The 15411-nt window shown below is 42.4% G+C and overlaps 2 protein-coding genes across 2 annotated transcripts in view; both read right to left on the reverse strand.

Annotated features, from left to right (window-relative positions):
• Nucleotides 1-10254, reverse strand: part of LOC136334560 (IQ domain-containing protein H-like) — a 132810-nt gene extending 122556 nt beyond the window's left edge. The window contains exons 1-2 of the mRNA XM_066274898.1: nt 10200-10254; nt 8342-8380 (exon numbers count right to left, since the gene is read on the reverse strand). The gene's annotated coding sequence lies outside the window, so the exon portion shown is untranslated. The remainder of the gene's footprint in view (nt 1-8341; nt 8381-10199) is intronic.
• Nucleotides 8321-15411, reverse strand: part of LOC136335435 (IQ domain-containing protein H-like) — a 119389-nt gene continuing 112298 nt past the window's right edge. The window contains exons 8-10 of the mRNA XM_066276682.1: nt 10200-10264; nt 9396-9545; nt 8321-8380 (exon numbers count right to left, since the gene is read on the reverse strand). Coding sequence (XP_066132779.1) covers nt 8321-8380; nt 9396-9545; nt 10200-10264 — 275 coding nt within the window. The remainder of the gene's footprint in view (nt 8381-9395; nt 9546-10199; nt 10265-15411) is intronic.

Raw genomic sequence — 15411 nt, forward strand, 5'->3', positions numbered from 1 at the left:
GCAGCCTGAGCTGACTAATAACAAGATCTTCTCTGAACCTAAATGTTTCTCATCTGTGGAAATGAGATATCCCTATAGAGTTGCTGTGATGATCATAATATGTGTAAAGACTCTTTCACAGTGCCTCATCTAGTCTCTGTGGTTATTACCATAGATGAGGAAACTGACACTCAGAGAGGTTAACTAACTTGCTCAAGATCACAGAGCTCACTGTCATTCCCTGCCCTCATACCACCAATGCCCACAGCCCTAATTGTTCAGAACTTCCCATATGGCCCCTTACCAAGCTATTCTCTCCTTGCTCAGCCTTCCTTTACCATCTCCTACATTATAGTCAACTTGGCCTTGACCTGTTGTTTCTTTCTCATTTGGAAAGCAACCTGTTAAACTAGCCCCTGTGAATATGCTGATGAACCATGGTGTGGAGGGAAAGTGCTGGATTTGGAGTGAGGAGACCTGGGACCTAGTGTGTCACCAGCTCCAACTGTGGCCTTGGGAAGTCACTTCTTCCAGAGGAGTTTTAGAAAGGAAGCTCTTCCTATCAACTTACAAATCACAATAAAGGAATAGCTGTAAGGGTGATCATGGGGAAATAATCCCCAAAGAATGATATTCCAGTATTTTAGGGTCTGCAAATCAAAAACAGTTCTCAGTTCATAGGGCCTAGAAACTGCAGTAAGCCTAAGCATCCATTAAAAGTGAGAGTCGTGGCCCTGGGCAGTTGACTCAGTGGTAGAACATTAGCCCGGCATATGGATATCCCAGGTTCAATTCCTGGTCAGGGCACACAGGAGAAGTGCCCATCTGCTTCTCCACCCCTCCTCTCTTGCTTCTCTTTCTCTTCTCCTTCTGCAGCCCTGGCTCAATTGGAGCTGAGGATGGCTCCATGGCCTCTGCCTCAGGTGCTAAGAAGAGCTCTGTCCAGATGGGCAGAGCATCGCCCTCTAGTGGGCTGGCTGGGTGGATCCCAGTCAAGGTGCATGTGAGAGTGTTTCTGCCTCCCCTCCCTCACTGACTTTAAAAAAAAAAGTGAAAGTCGGAGCCCTTAACCTTTATAAAGAGAATAAAAGGCAAAAATAGAGAACACTTTGAGTGGTGACATATAAAGGAAGAGAAATGAGTGCACAGGCCACTCAGATCAGCAGCAATTTTCTAGGGATAATTTCTGAAATTGCTTTGAAAGGTATCTTTATTCAAATGAGTCTTCCTGAAACAGTTTCTGAGGAGAAAATATCCCCACCCTTGGATGCATTCTTATGGAACAAAAACACTCAATGGATCCAATTCTGGTTGAAGATCAAACAGGACAAAATCAGAAAGATTCTTTAAATAGATGGAGTATATTTTCAGTCAAATGTGAAATTTCCTTTTCTAGAGAAACATTTCATTTTACTGTTGCATTTATTTCATCTTTTCTGCTACCCTTCTAATATTCCCTGAGAGAATGTGACATAGTTAAGGACCACTTGGGAAAATTTTGACTGATGGGTGGAACCTGCTAGGGGTAAGTACAGGGAACTGGACAGGATGGGCATCAAAAGCAGCCTGGATTCCCAATTTCCCGAGAAAAGTCACATTAGTATTTTCTCTATAGGTAAAAGAAAAGGAGAAGCTTCCAAAAAACCTCTATTGAGTGTAGGCCTGGCGTGCAGGAGTCCCGGGTTCGATTCTCGGCCAGGGCACACAGGAGAAGCGCCCATCTGCTTCTCCACCCCTCCCCCTCTCTTTCCTCTCTGTCTCTCTCCTCCTGCAGCCAAGGCTCCATTGGAGCAAAGTTGGCCCCAGGCACTGAGGATGGCTCCATGGCCTCTGCCTCAGGTGCTAGAGTGGCTCTGGTTGTGACAGAGCAATACCCCAGATGGGCAGAGCATCACCCCCTGGTGGGCGTGCCAGGTGGATCCCACTCGGGCGCATGCAGGAGTCAGTCTGACTACCTCCCCATTTCCAACTTCAGAAAAATATAAAAAACAAAAAACAAACAAAAAACCCCCTCTATTAACACCAAAGTAAAGTTTAACATGACAACTTTCCTGGGGAAAATTGTGTGTAGAGAAAGTCCAATGATCACAGCTCACTGAAGAACACGTGCAGCATTTTCATAATACCACACCTTTCCATGGCCTTTATTCCTACACTATGTATTCTGTTTTATTTTAATTCATAGTACTTGTCACAACCTGCCATTATACTAAAAATGTTTGTTTTCTACCTCCTTCACTAGACTATAAGTCCCACAAGGGCAAAGACTTGATTTGTTTCCGTTCATTGCTGTATCCCCAGAACCTAGGACATTGCCTGGTACATGGTAAAAACTCAATAAATACTAGTTGAGTGAATGAAGGAATAAATGAATAGTAAATTTTAAGCTCAGAGCCACTTGGGTTGGGTTTAGAGCACAAAACTGTTTTATGATCCTACAAGTTATTGGCAAACTCACAACTTGAGTTTTGGAGCACTAACATAATAGAAAGTTTGGCTACTTGAACCTGAAAATGTCCATACCTTTTGATCAAGGAGTTCTACCACTAAGATTTAGTTTGTTTGTTTGTTTGTTTGTTTATTTATTTTTTGTATTTTTCTGAAGCTGGAAACAGGGAGAGACAGTCAGACAGACTCCCGCATGCGCCCGACAAGGATCCACCCGGCACGCCCACCAGGGGCGATGCTCTGCCCACCAGGGGGCGATGCTCTGCCCCTCCGGGGCGTCGCTCTGCTGCGACCAGAGCCACTCTAGTGCCTGGGGCAGAGGCCAAGGAGCCATCCCCAGCGCCCGGGCCATCTTTGCTCCAATGGAGCCCTGGCTGCGGGAGGGGAAGAGAGAGACAGAGAGGAAGGAGGGGGGGTGGAGAAGCAAATGGGCACCTCTCCTATGTGCCCTGGCCAGGGAATCGAACCCGGGTCCCCCACACGCCAGGCCGACACTCTACCGCTGAGCCAACCGGCCAGGGCCAAGATTTAGTTTAAATACAAAGATTTATGGGCAAATGTGAAAAATGTTCATGGCAGTTTTATTTACAACAGAGGAAAACTGGAAATTATTTTCATATTTTTTTTCCCTCTTCTTACATTAAGATGAAAAAATGCCCTGGCCGGTTGGCTTAGTGGTAGAGCGTTGGCCTAGTGTGCGGAGGACCCGGGTTCGATTCCCAGCCAGGGCACACAGGAGAAGCACCCATTTGCTTCTCCACCCCTCCGCCGCGCTTTCCTCTCTGTCTCTCTCTTCCCCTCCCGCAGCCAAGGCTCCATTGGAGCAAAGATGGCCCGGGCGCTGGGGATGGCTCTGTGGCCTCTGCCTCAGGCGCTAGCGTGGCTCTGGTCGCAACATGGCGACGCCCAGGATGGGCAGAGCATCGCCCCCTGGTGGGCAGAGCATCGCCCCTGGTGGGTGTGCCGGGTGGATCCCGGTCGGGCGCATGCGGGAGTCTGTCTGACTGTCTCTCCCTGTTTCCAGCTTCAGAAAAATGGAAAAAAAAAAAAATATATATATATATATATGTGTATATATATATATATGATGAAAAATTAAATGAGGTTTCATGAGGGAAAGTGAATCTAAAAGAGAAAAAAATTCCCTTGGACTTTAAAAAAAATCTCATCTTCTATCTCTAGGTTGAAGAGTTCTATCTAATTCTTGTCAAAGTCTGACCTCACTGTCTCTTTTTCCCTTTTTTACTGAATTTATTCGGGTGACACTGGTTAACAAAATTATACAGGTTTCAGGTGCCCAGTTCTACAGGACATCTCTGTACACTGTAGTGTGTGTTCACCACCCCCAGTGAAGTCTCCCCCAGCACCATCTGCTCCCTCTGTACTTGCCTCTACCTCACCCCACTTTCCCCTGGCAATCTCCACACTGTTCTGTGTCCATGAGTTTTCTCTTTAAAAGCTTTTCTTTTTCATTCAATCCCTCCACCCCCCAACCCCCAACCCCCACAACAGCTGTCAGCCTGCTCTTCGTCTATGAGTCCATTTCTGTTTTGCTTGTTAGTTTATTTTGTTCATTAGATTCCACATATGAGTGAAATCATATGGTATTTGTCCTTTAGGACAAGAAAGGAGACTAGATTATTCTGGAATCACAAATCCGACTGGGGAGGTACTCTGCACTCTTAAAGGAGAAGGCTTACTTCTCTACTACGTATATTAAAGCCTAAACTGCTGTTGGATGTTATCTAGTGGTTTCATATATATATATATATATATATATAAAAGCCTGGAACTCTTTGTTCAAAAACAATATAATTTGACAGTAAGTAGGTGAAGCAGTTAACACAGAGGCTGTGGGTGTGAGGGGCAGAGGCCTACCTGCTGGGAACTTCTGTTTTCTCCTCACCCTGTGGGAACTGGGGTGAGCCTTGTAGGGGTGTGGAAGCTCCTTCAAACACTGCTCAGGTCTAATCTCCTTACGCAGACAGGGTGAAACGAGACTAGATGGGGGTGATAGGTTCAATGTCATACATGATGCTTGATTAAAATATTCAACTAACTCACCTATAAAATAATTGTAGTTTTCTAACAAGAGGTTAAAGAGTACATGTTTGGAAAATACTAAAGAATCTGAGAATGTGACAAATGACTAAGATAAGCAGGACCCCAAATTTGATGTTAAAATGTCATCACCCAAACCTGTTCTTTTTTATACTAAAGGAAATTTTACAGCAGAGGTATGGTTTAGGAACAAGAATTTTATTTATTTCTTTATTCCTTCTTTTATTTGGAAAAAGTTTTGAAAATGCAGAAAACTATAGAGATTAATATAAAAACACTACCATGGATGCATGTAAGTTAATCTTTTGTCGTCTTTGGTCAAGATGCATACATATCTCTGTGGGTCATCAATATAAGAACGTAAGCTACAGAGTTAGCACCTTTAAACCAGAGGAAGCTCCATGAAGATGATTTATGCTGCACTACGAGGTCTTCATATTAGATAATGCAAATGTCATATATATACCATATTTCCCCATGTATAAGAAGCAACATTTTGGGAAAATTTTGGGGTCTAAAAACTAGGTGCGTCTTATACAGTGGTTGTAGATTTTTTCAACTTGCATTTCCCACTTTTTCAAGCTTGTTTTTGTGCTCATTGTTGTAGATAAATAAAACTTGAGTTCAATAACTTTATGTAATACATTTTTTTTTTCCAAATTTCAGGCCCCCAAATTAAGGTGTGTTTTATACATGGGAGCATCTTATACATGGGGAAATATGGTATATATGTATGGGTGTGTGTGTGTGTATATAAATACATATATCTTAAGCAGACAAAAATATATAAATTTTAATATCTAAAAAATATTAAATTTAATATATTTATAAAAATTTATAAGATAAAATTTAAATGTATTTAAATTATTTATATACATTTAAATAAAATTATTTATATACATATATACTTAAATAAGAGAACCTCATCAGATACAATTGACATCCTCTCTCTATTCCTTTTTAGCCCATTTCCAGAAGCAAACACACTCGTAAATTTAACCTAGACCCTTATGTCCAAGAAATATATTTGTTTGCTTATTTTACCCATAAAATAGACTTTATTATCAAAATATTAATTAAAATTAAGTGAATCTTAATATAGTTGAAAATATGACTGCCCTGAATAATAAAAAGATTTGCTGAGAGAGGCAAAATTTTCTTTCCTTTTCTTTTTTTTATTCAGTGAGAGGAGGGGAGCAGGGAGACAGACTCCCACATACATCCAGAACAGGATCCACCCGGCAAGCTCCCTAAGGGGCAATGCTCTGCCCATCTGGGGCATTGCTCTGTTGCTTAGCATCCGAGTAGCGCCTGAGGCTGAGGCCATGGAGCCATCCTCAGTGCCCAGGGCCAACTTGCTCCAATTGAGCCATGGCTGCAGGAGTGGAAGAGAAAGAAAGAGAGAGAGAGAGAGAGAGAAGTGTGGGTGGTGGAGAAGCAGATGGTTGCTTCTCCTGTGTGTCCTGACCAGAAAGCGAACCCAGGACTTCCATGTGCTGGGGGGACACTCTACCACTGAGCCAACTGGCCAGGGCGAAGAGAGGCAAATTTTCGCAACTTCAAACCTTTAAACTAGATTTCTGAAAATAAAGGCCTCAGATGTCTTGAAATTACTACAAACTCTACTCCAGTTGATTATTTTATTCCTTGGATCCTTGTGCAGAGCCTGGCTAACTCAAATTTATCATTCAACTTCTTGAGTTTTGATTATTTGCCTAACTGATCTAGAAGACAGAAAAGGCTGTTAAAGTCAGAGCCAAAAAAGCAGATACGAGAGCACAGGTGACACCCACTTTCCTGACATTGAAGGGAAGAGTTTAAAAAGACAGCAGAAATTGGTTATATGTATACATAATATTGGAGAGGCAATGTTAAATTACATTGGGAAGGCAGAGATAATATCTTTTAGAAAGATTTCCACTGACAATGATTGAGATTTTAAAAAAATTGCTAATGCTTTGGGGCTCTGGCAGCCACACAGTTCAGTTTTGTACTCTGGCTCGGTCACTTACTAGTTGAATGACCTTCAGCTCTCTGTATCCAGTCCTCCCAGTAAAATGGGAATAATGATAGTACCTCCTGCATAGAGATGTGGAAATGAGGCATTCCATGTGAAGCATTAGGAACAGTGCCCTAACTGTGTAGGAAGAGTTGATAACTTGGGATGAGGAGAGGTCACAAACTCTGGAACTTCACTGTGTCATCTGCATCTGCTATAACCCCTTATCAGCTGCATGGGCCTGGGGACAATGACAGCACAGAAGTTTGGTGGCTGCTGTGAGCATTCAGTGGCTATGAAAGGTGCTTAGTGTTCCACTCTGAGAACATGTTCAATCAACAGTAAATGTTGTAAATATTCCAGGTAAGTAATGCCTTAGTATTCCCAAAGTACATCTTGTTTGTAAATGCAGAAGCAAGCTCACAATTTCCTCACAGCAAGAAGTCAAGGGAAGCTGGAGGAAGGATCTAATTGCATTGATTAGTGCATCCAGGAGCAATTTGTCTAGGTTCAGGACTGCACACAATCATGGCCGGAAAGGTGGTGGTCTGGAGGAGTCACAGCTCTTCAGGATTATAAGGAGACCCCAAAAGTGGGCTTTTTTTTCCCCCTGTATTTTTCTGAAGCCGGAAATGGGGAGAGACAGTCAGACAGACTCCCGCATGCGCCCGACCGGGATCCACCCGGCACACCCACCAGGGGGCGACCCTCTGCCCACCAGGGGGCGTCGCTCTGTTGCGACCAGAGCCACTCTAGCGCCTGGGGCAGAGGCCGAGGAGCCATCCCCAGCGCCCCGGCCATCTTTGCTCCAGTGGAGCCTCAGCTGTGGGAGGGGAAGAGAGAGACAGAGAGGAAGGAGAGGGGGAGGGGTGGAGAAGCAGATGGGCGCTTCTTCTGTGTGCCCTGGCTAGGAATCGAACTCAGGACTTCTGCACGCCAGGCCGACGCTCTACCACTGAGCCAACCGGCCAGGGCCAAAAGTAGGCTTTTTTTTTTTTTTCCTTGAAAGGGGCAGCAAAACTCCCTCTGAAATTCACACCGATAGGATCACTGAGAAAGGGAGGCCCAGAAGACACTCTTAAAAATAGATCAGTGAATTATGATATGAGTGCTTTAGTTCCAAAGCAGTTCCACACATAACATAAACTTCTCCAAGCCTCACAGGAGTCCTACAGGAATGGTGGTGTCATTCTCACTTGTCGGGTGAAAGAGAGGCACGAAGAATCTAAGTGCCTCTCATAGTAACAGGAGAACCCAGCTCTCTGGTGCTTCCAGGTTAGGACGTCTATTATCCATGCCTGGCCCTGGGGAATGTTCCTGAGAATGTTCCTGGCTGGCATGTACTAGCTGTATTGTGGGGGCTATTTCATTTTTTCAAATTGTTTCCTTATTTATTTTAATTTAGCTCTAAACCCATACTCTTACCTATTACATCATATATGCAGTGTGTGTGTATGAATGTACACATATATGCATACACAGGCTGGGGACCACTGATTTTTCTCTACATTTTATTTCATTTTAAGTGTACTTTTAAAAGCTAAAAATCTTAGGTTGAGGTTAAAGACTGATGTGATTCAGCCCAATTTTGAGTATGCTAAATAGCATTTTTTGGACTGAAGCCGGAGAAGTAATTCAGTTCTAACAGAGGAAAAAAATGTTTTTTCCACTTTAAATGAATCTTTTTCCCCCCCCCTGAAAACATGGTGTAATTTCTTTTATAAAAGAAGAGTGAAAGAGCTCTTATTACCACTCCAGCTGTCAAACCTGCCTCCCATACTTTTGCCCTGCAGCAAAAAGAAGGGACATCAGGTGACAGACCCCAAGTTTCAACTAGTCACACAAATTACAGACCTTCTTCTCCTGATGTCCTCTTGAACTTTTGCCTCTCCCCTACAATGAAGAATGAGACACAGCTTAAATCAAAATGACTCTCATGGGCAATTTTACAAAACAAATAAGAAGGCACAGCGAGCCGCCCCACCCCCACCTCCCCAGCTTTCCCCGCTGGGCCGGCCTGTTCCCTCTTTCCACGCAGGCAGGAGCCAACAATCAGAAAGACCTTTCCCACTCAGGACAATGGTGCTCTGCTTGCCAAAGGCCCTGTTTGCTTTGAAGAAAGAGTTTGACAAAGTAAATATTTACAAAAACAACTATAACCAGATGCCAAGTCCCGCTTCTAGGGGACCCGTGGAGAAATATTTATAAGAAAGGGCTCCTCAGTGCGACACCACACAGCCCAGTACTGATCCGAAGTCTGTTCTGACTCCTATCGCGAGACCAGGCATATTACAGTCTTTCTCTTAGCCTTTTCGCTCCCATGCTAGGGCACTTTTCACAGAGCATATGAATAATTACATTTTATTGGAGAGTCAGTTCAGAAACGTACCAATTTGGGACCACAGGAAGGAATCTTTAACTATTACTGCTTCTAGCATTGGGAAAAAGCTTCGTGAAGTCAATAGGAAATTAAAGGCAGGCTTAATTAGCCCACAGAAAATGTTATAATAAAAAAAATTTTAAGCTTTTAATTAATTAAGCTTACCGCTTAAAACCTCATCTTTGTATTTATTACCTGTAGATCTATTATCTGTAAAACTGGGGGACCTGAGAGCTGAACATGGTGAGAATTGAAACAGGTGCCCGTCTGTTCCCATTATGCACATTAGCCCATGGCCTTCGCACAGCCTGTTAAACAGCTGAATTTGAAACAATAATGGTGCAGGCCAAACGCTAGCCCGAAGGCCTGTCTGTCTTGGGATTTGGCCATTTACATTGATTTTTTTAACCCACATTTTTCATGAAACACAAATATTTGCCATGGAAACTGGGGTGTCACATGACATGCAGCTACATAAACAGCTTGGAAATCTCTTAAGAGGAAACAGCCCACCAGGGCTGCAAATACAGTGAAAACATCTTCAGGAGTGGGCGTTAAAAGATGAAGGTCTGGGAAGACCAGGTAACCATCTACTACGTAGATACGGGGATTAATTTCTTCTGTGCCACTCTCTAATTTCTCTCTTTTCTTTTCCTCCTCCTCCTCCTCCTTCTTCTTCTTTTTTTAATGGGAGCAGCTGTAAACACAACCACATAGGGTAAGCCCAGAAAAAGACACTGCCAGCTGTCTCCTTTCTATGGTGAAAAGTTCCAATTATCACAAGTCTGTCTGTGGCTCATAAACATAAGAAAACAGGCTACGAAAGCCCAGCACCTTTAAGCCAGGAGAATCTTTGTGATGATGACTGTGTTATATCGGGAGGTCCCAATGTTAGAGAATATAAAACTTCTCCTCCTTCCTCATTAAGGTATTTGCAAATTTGGAGAGCTTGCTCTTTTATCCTTTGCTTAAAGACAAGTGAAATACAGCAAAACCTCCCCATAACATATGCTATACAGCACAAATTTGGATATAAAGCAATAGCTATTGTATGCCAGGCTCCTGGACTCTTAACCAGCTAGCAGAATAGGTTGACTCAACCATTTAGTTCATCTCACAATAATTTGACAGGGCCGATAATTTCATGGTAGAGTTTACCTGTACAACAATCCCCACTTTGTAAAATCAAATGCATCTCAGAAACAGCTGAAGTAGTAGTATTCATTTCTATGTGAAAGGTCTAATGCTGTAACATATGTGTATTACCAAAAATCTCACTGAGACTATTACAAATAAAAACAATTTTCTCCCATTAGCCGGGAATATGAATACCTTTGATCTTTGCTGCTTGGAAGAGACTTCCACATCCTCTGGAACTGGCTGCGGTTTCCGAGTTCCTGCAGTGAATGGAGGTGGCACAAAGTTACCTCTTTCAGAAAGGTAGGCTGAGTCATTGGGTTGATGCTACTGGGTTTGCACTTTTAAAAGTCAAATGGCTCTGTCACCCACTGACTGTTCACTCTCAGTATTTCTTGTATCAATTCAATGGAACATTTGTGATCATTGTCTTCAGAAGGAAAGCAGAGAGCGCAGGAAGACAACAGTTCAATCAGAATATGAGGTTGGCTCGTGTTCAGTGAACTGCCCAGGCGAAAAAGCACACTGTACAAGCAGGCAAAGTAGAGAGTACTATTTGCCTTATAAAATGTTTCCCTGTGGCTCTGGCTGGTTGGCTCAGTGGTAGAGCGTCGGCCCGGCGTGTGGAGTCCTGGGTTCGATTCCCAGCCAGGGCACACAGGAAAAGCACCTATCTGCTTCTCTACCCTTCCCCCCTCTCCTTCCTCTCTGTCTCTCTCTTCCCCTCCCACAGTCAAGGCTCCATTGGAGCAAAGTTGGCTCGGGAGCTGAGGAAGGTTCTGTGGCCTCCACCTCAGGCGCTAGAATGGCTCTGGGCAACGGAGCAACGCCCCAGATGGGCAGAGCATTGCCCCCTGGTGGGCATGCTGGGTGGATTCCTGTCCAGCGCATGCGGGAGTCTGTCTGACTGCCTCTCTACTAATAACTTTGAAAAAATACAAAAAAAAAAAGTTTCACTGTAAGATTTCTTTAAATAGCTAAGTACACTTAAAAGGTAAATTAATATAACTATGTATAATGGACTAGTCTATTGTGTAGTCATTAAAAAATGATTCTACCTTCATACACTGTTGGTGGGAATGTAAAGTAGTACAACCATTATGGAAGAAAGTATGGTGGTTCCTCAAAAAACTGAAAATAGAACTACCTTATGACCCAGCAATCCCTCTACTGGGTATATACCCCAAAAACTCAGAAACATTGATACGTAAAGACACATGCAGCCCCATGTTTATTGCAGCATTGTTCACAGTGGCCAGGACATGGAAACAACCAAAAATCCCGTCAATAGACTGGATAAAGAAGATGTGGCACATATACACTATGGAATACTACTCAGCCATAAGAAATGATGACATCGGAACATTTACAGCAAAATGGTGGGATCTTGATAACATGATACTAAGCGAAATAAGTAAATCAGAAAAAAACAGGAACTGCATTATTCTATACGTAGGTGGGACATAAAAGTGAAACTAAGAGACATTGATAAGAGTGTGGTGGTTACGGGGGGGAGGGGGGAATGGGAGAGGGAAAGGGGGAGGGGGAGGGGCACAAAGAAAACAAGATAGAAGGTGACAGAGGACAATCTGACTTTGGGTGATGGGTATGCAACATAATTGAACGACAAGATAACCTGGACTTGTTATCTTTGAATATATGTATCCTGATTTATTGATGTCACCCCATTAAAAAAATAAAACTATTACAGAAAAAAAAATGATTCTAAAGAATTGAAGTGGTTTGGGGAAATAATACAAATACAGTAAATTTCAAAATTAATTAAATCTCTAAGCAACAAACTTTAGAGAACACATCTAGTCCATAGCATCTAATTCATGGGTAGCATGAAGGCCCACATGCTATACAATTCTTGGGAAAGAAATCACATCCCTTCTGTTGTCGGGTGGCAAATAGAACTGTCCCATCCAAAAGCCCAAGTCTGATGTTGCTAGGGGAGAAAAATCCTTACACTAATCGTTTTAAAAAAGAGAACAAATACTTTCTTTAAATAGTTAATTGAGTCAAAAAGTGAGGCTTCCTTTAACTCGTTTCCTTATCCACCCCTCTTCTGTAAATTTTTAGCAACAATCTTAGAAAGAACTCATGGTCATCCATCAAATGCAGCACATCAGAAAACAATTTAGAACCCCTCACCTTGGGGACTCAGTTTTCTCATGCTGCCTCAAGTGGCCTGCAAGGAATATCTTCCGCCATCTCTTTAAAAATAGCAGGAATTCCAGAGTCTTATCACTGAATTTTACCAACGCCAGTTTTATCACTTTTCTGGTTTCCCTGGCTTCCAGTGAGCCTCCCTAACTATGAGACTCTCCACTACTTTCTCTGAATCTGGGCAGTTGGCAATAGTGTATGAAGACTCCATTTTTATTATTATTATTATTATTATTTTAAAAGACTTTATTAGAGAGAGAGAGAGATGGAAGCATCAACTCCCATATGAGCCTTGACCAGGCAGGCCCAGGGTTTCGAACCAGCAGCGACCTCAGCCTTCCAGGTCTATGCTTTATGAACTGCGCCACCACACGTCAGGCTTGAAGACTTCACTTTCAGCCTACAGGTTTTGGCCTTGACCTCTGTGCTCTTCTGCCCTGAGGTCCACTTGGACAAGGTCCTTCCACTTCTGAAGGCCAGGCCACACCCTGCACCCAGACCACTCTGAATCCACAAAGTTACCCATAAAGTTTGTTGTTCCTATATCTGCAGTCTCAGTTCACTTTAATTTTCAGGTTCTTGCAGCCAAGTGAAATTTATGGTTAAATTCCTCTACTGAGACAAAATAGCTGACAAATTTTCAAGCAGGCATACTTTTAAAAGTAAGATGTTAATAAAATGTAGTAGGATAAAGATCTAAAAGATTTGCCTGACCTGTGGTGGCACAGTGGATAGAGCACGGTCCTAGAAATGCTGAGGTCGCCGGTTTGAAACCCTGGGCTTGCAAGGTCAGGCACATATGAAAAGCAACCAATGAACAACTAAAGTGAAGCAACTATAAGTTGATACTTCTTGCTCCCTGCTCCCTCTCTTTATAAAATTAATAAATAAAATCTTTTTTAAAAGATTTGTAATTTCACATAGATAATCTGTAATTAATGGTATCTCAAATTAAAAAAAATTTTTTTCTTAGTCACCTGCAAAAATTCTGTCACTAAATTATAACTTCATTTAGCCTTAGATTTTAAGTCCCACATGTATTTGAAGAATGTGTCTGCATCTTCAACAAAATTGTATCCTAAAGTACTTCCAGTTTTGCTGTTCAATTTCCCTTCTGGAAAAGTCTGTAAGATAAATTTTGCCCGAGTTAATGTCAGAAGGAAAAACTCATCTTCCTGGTCACTTATATGCTTCTGTGGCAGTTATTGATATGTGCCTGTCAAGTAGCCATTCCTTTCTTCCTTGCTGATTTTATAACCCTAGTTTTTTCAGGGTAACAATATGCCCAGCACCTAGGGTTACTAGTTTAGCAAAAGAATTTTAAAGGACATATACTTAAATTTTAATTTTAGATAAACAACGAATAACATTTTAATATAAGTAGGCCCTAAATATTAAATACATTTAATATGCAACTGAGAAAGAATTTTCATCAATGTCTTAGACCAAGCATAAATGATCATACTAAGTATATAATATAAGTCTGTCCCAATTCCTAACCCTAACCCTATCCCTATCCTGGACATTCACTTTTTCAGCCTTTCTTGTACCTAACACGTGACTAGTGAGTTGTACCGGGAAGCCCATCTAGGGGCTTCCACTATTTTCCCTTCTTCCTGCCTGGGATGTGTACATTAAGGTCTAGATCTGCAGGACACCCCTTAGAGCCAAGAGGGGCAAGCATGATACTTTAGCCTGTTAAAAGTAACAGAGAGTAGTTAACAACTCTGTTGATCGGGATCGCCAGCCCTACACTGCCTACTTCCTGACTTCGTATGTGTGAGGCCGGAGAACCTCACTGTTTTTTGGGTTTTTTTGTTTTTGTTTTTTTTGTTTTTATTTGTTTTTGTATTTTTCTGAAGCTGGAAACGGGGAGAGACAGTCAGACTCCCGCAGGCGCCCCACCGGGGTCCACCCGGCACGCCCACCAGGGGCAACGCTCTGCCCACCAGGTGGTGATGCTCTGCCCCTCCGGGGCGTCCCTCTGCCACGACCAGAGCCACTCTAGCACCTGGGGCAAAGGCTAAGGAGCCATCCCCAGCGCGGAGCCTTGGCTGAGGGAGGGGAAGAGAGAGACAGAGAGCAAGGAGGGGGTGGGGGTGGAGAAGCAAATGGGCGCTTCTCCTATGTGCCCTGGCCGGCCGGGAATCGAACCCGGGTCCCCCGCATGCCAGGCCGACGCTCTACCTCTGAGCCAACCGGCCAGGGCAGAACCTCACTGTTTTAAGCCACTGGTAGTTAGGGTCCGTGGTGGGATTCAGCCGGTTCGCACCGGTTCATTAGAACTGACACCTAATTTTTTTGTTGAGTTCGGCAAACCGGTTGTTAAAATGTCACTTGTAATCAGGATTCTTTCTCAGGTGGGCAGCTGGGCAGCCACCCAATGTGGAAATGACAAATTTATATTTCTTACTTTTATTTTTAATGTTCATCTGTGCAGCAGTGTATTCTAAGGACCCATAGTGATGTTCATTCTGTCCATAGGTGAAAAAATTTGCAAGTGAGAACACCAATCAAGAAGTAAAATAGAAATATCTTAAATAACAGTTTTATTATTTTTTGTCAAGTATTATTTAGTATTTTTTCATTAATATTTTTAAACTCTTATAATCTAGTTTTCTGTACCTCTTTTTAAAGTATTAAATGCAGGATGCACCTCTTATTTAAGTATTAAATGCATGAAATAAACGACTTTTTGGTGTATCTTTTTTTATACTTAAAACGGTCATTAGGGCAGAGAACCGGTTGTTACATTATTTGAATCCCACCACTGCTTAGTGTTGCTGGTATCTGCAGTCCCATGCATTCCTGGCTGGTCCCCTGCCTCCCGCCATTCTCTGCCTTCCTGCATGTGTTTGTTCAATAGTAGCCATCCTTGAACTGCCTCTGCTTTTAATAGAGAGACAGAATGCTTCTAAAAGTTTCTCTACTAAGAATGATGTTTGCTCTGGGGTTTTGGGTGAAAACAATAATCAGGTTCAGAATATTCTCTTTTACTTCTACTCTGCCCAGAGGTTTTTACTTTTAATTTATTTTTATCATTAATGTGAATTATATTGAATGATTTTTTTCATTTTGGCATGTATTAGGATGGTCGTTGGGCTTTTCTCTTTTAATTTGTTATTATGGTGAATTATATTACTAGACTTTTCTAACAGTCAATCTTCCTCAGTACTTTGATCATGATGAATTAAAAATACTGTTAACTTTTATTTAGAATGTTCGCCTCTAGTTC

The sequence above is a fragment of the Saccopteryx bilineata genome, chromosome 4 (assembly GCF_036850765.1).
Source record: "Saccopteryx bilineata isolate mSacBil1 chromosome 4, mSacBil1_pri_phased_curated, whole genome shotgun sequence".
Classification (NCBI taxonomy): domain Eukaryota; kingdom Metazoa; phylum Chordata; class Mammalia; order Chiroptera; family Emballonuridae; genus Saccopteryx; species Saccopteryx bilineata.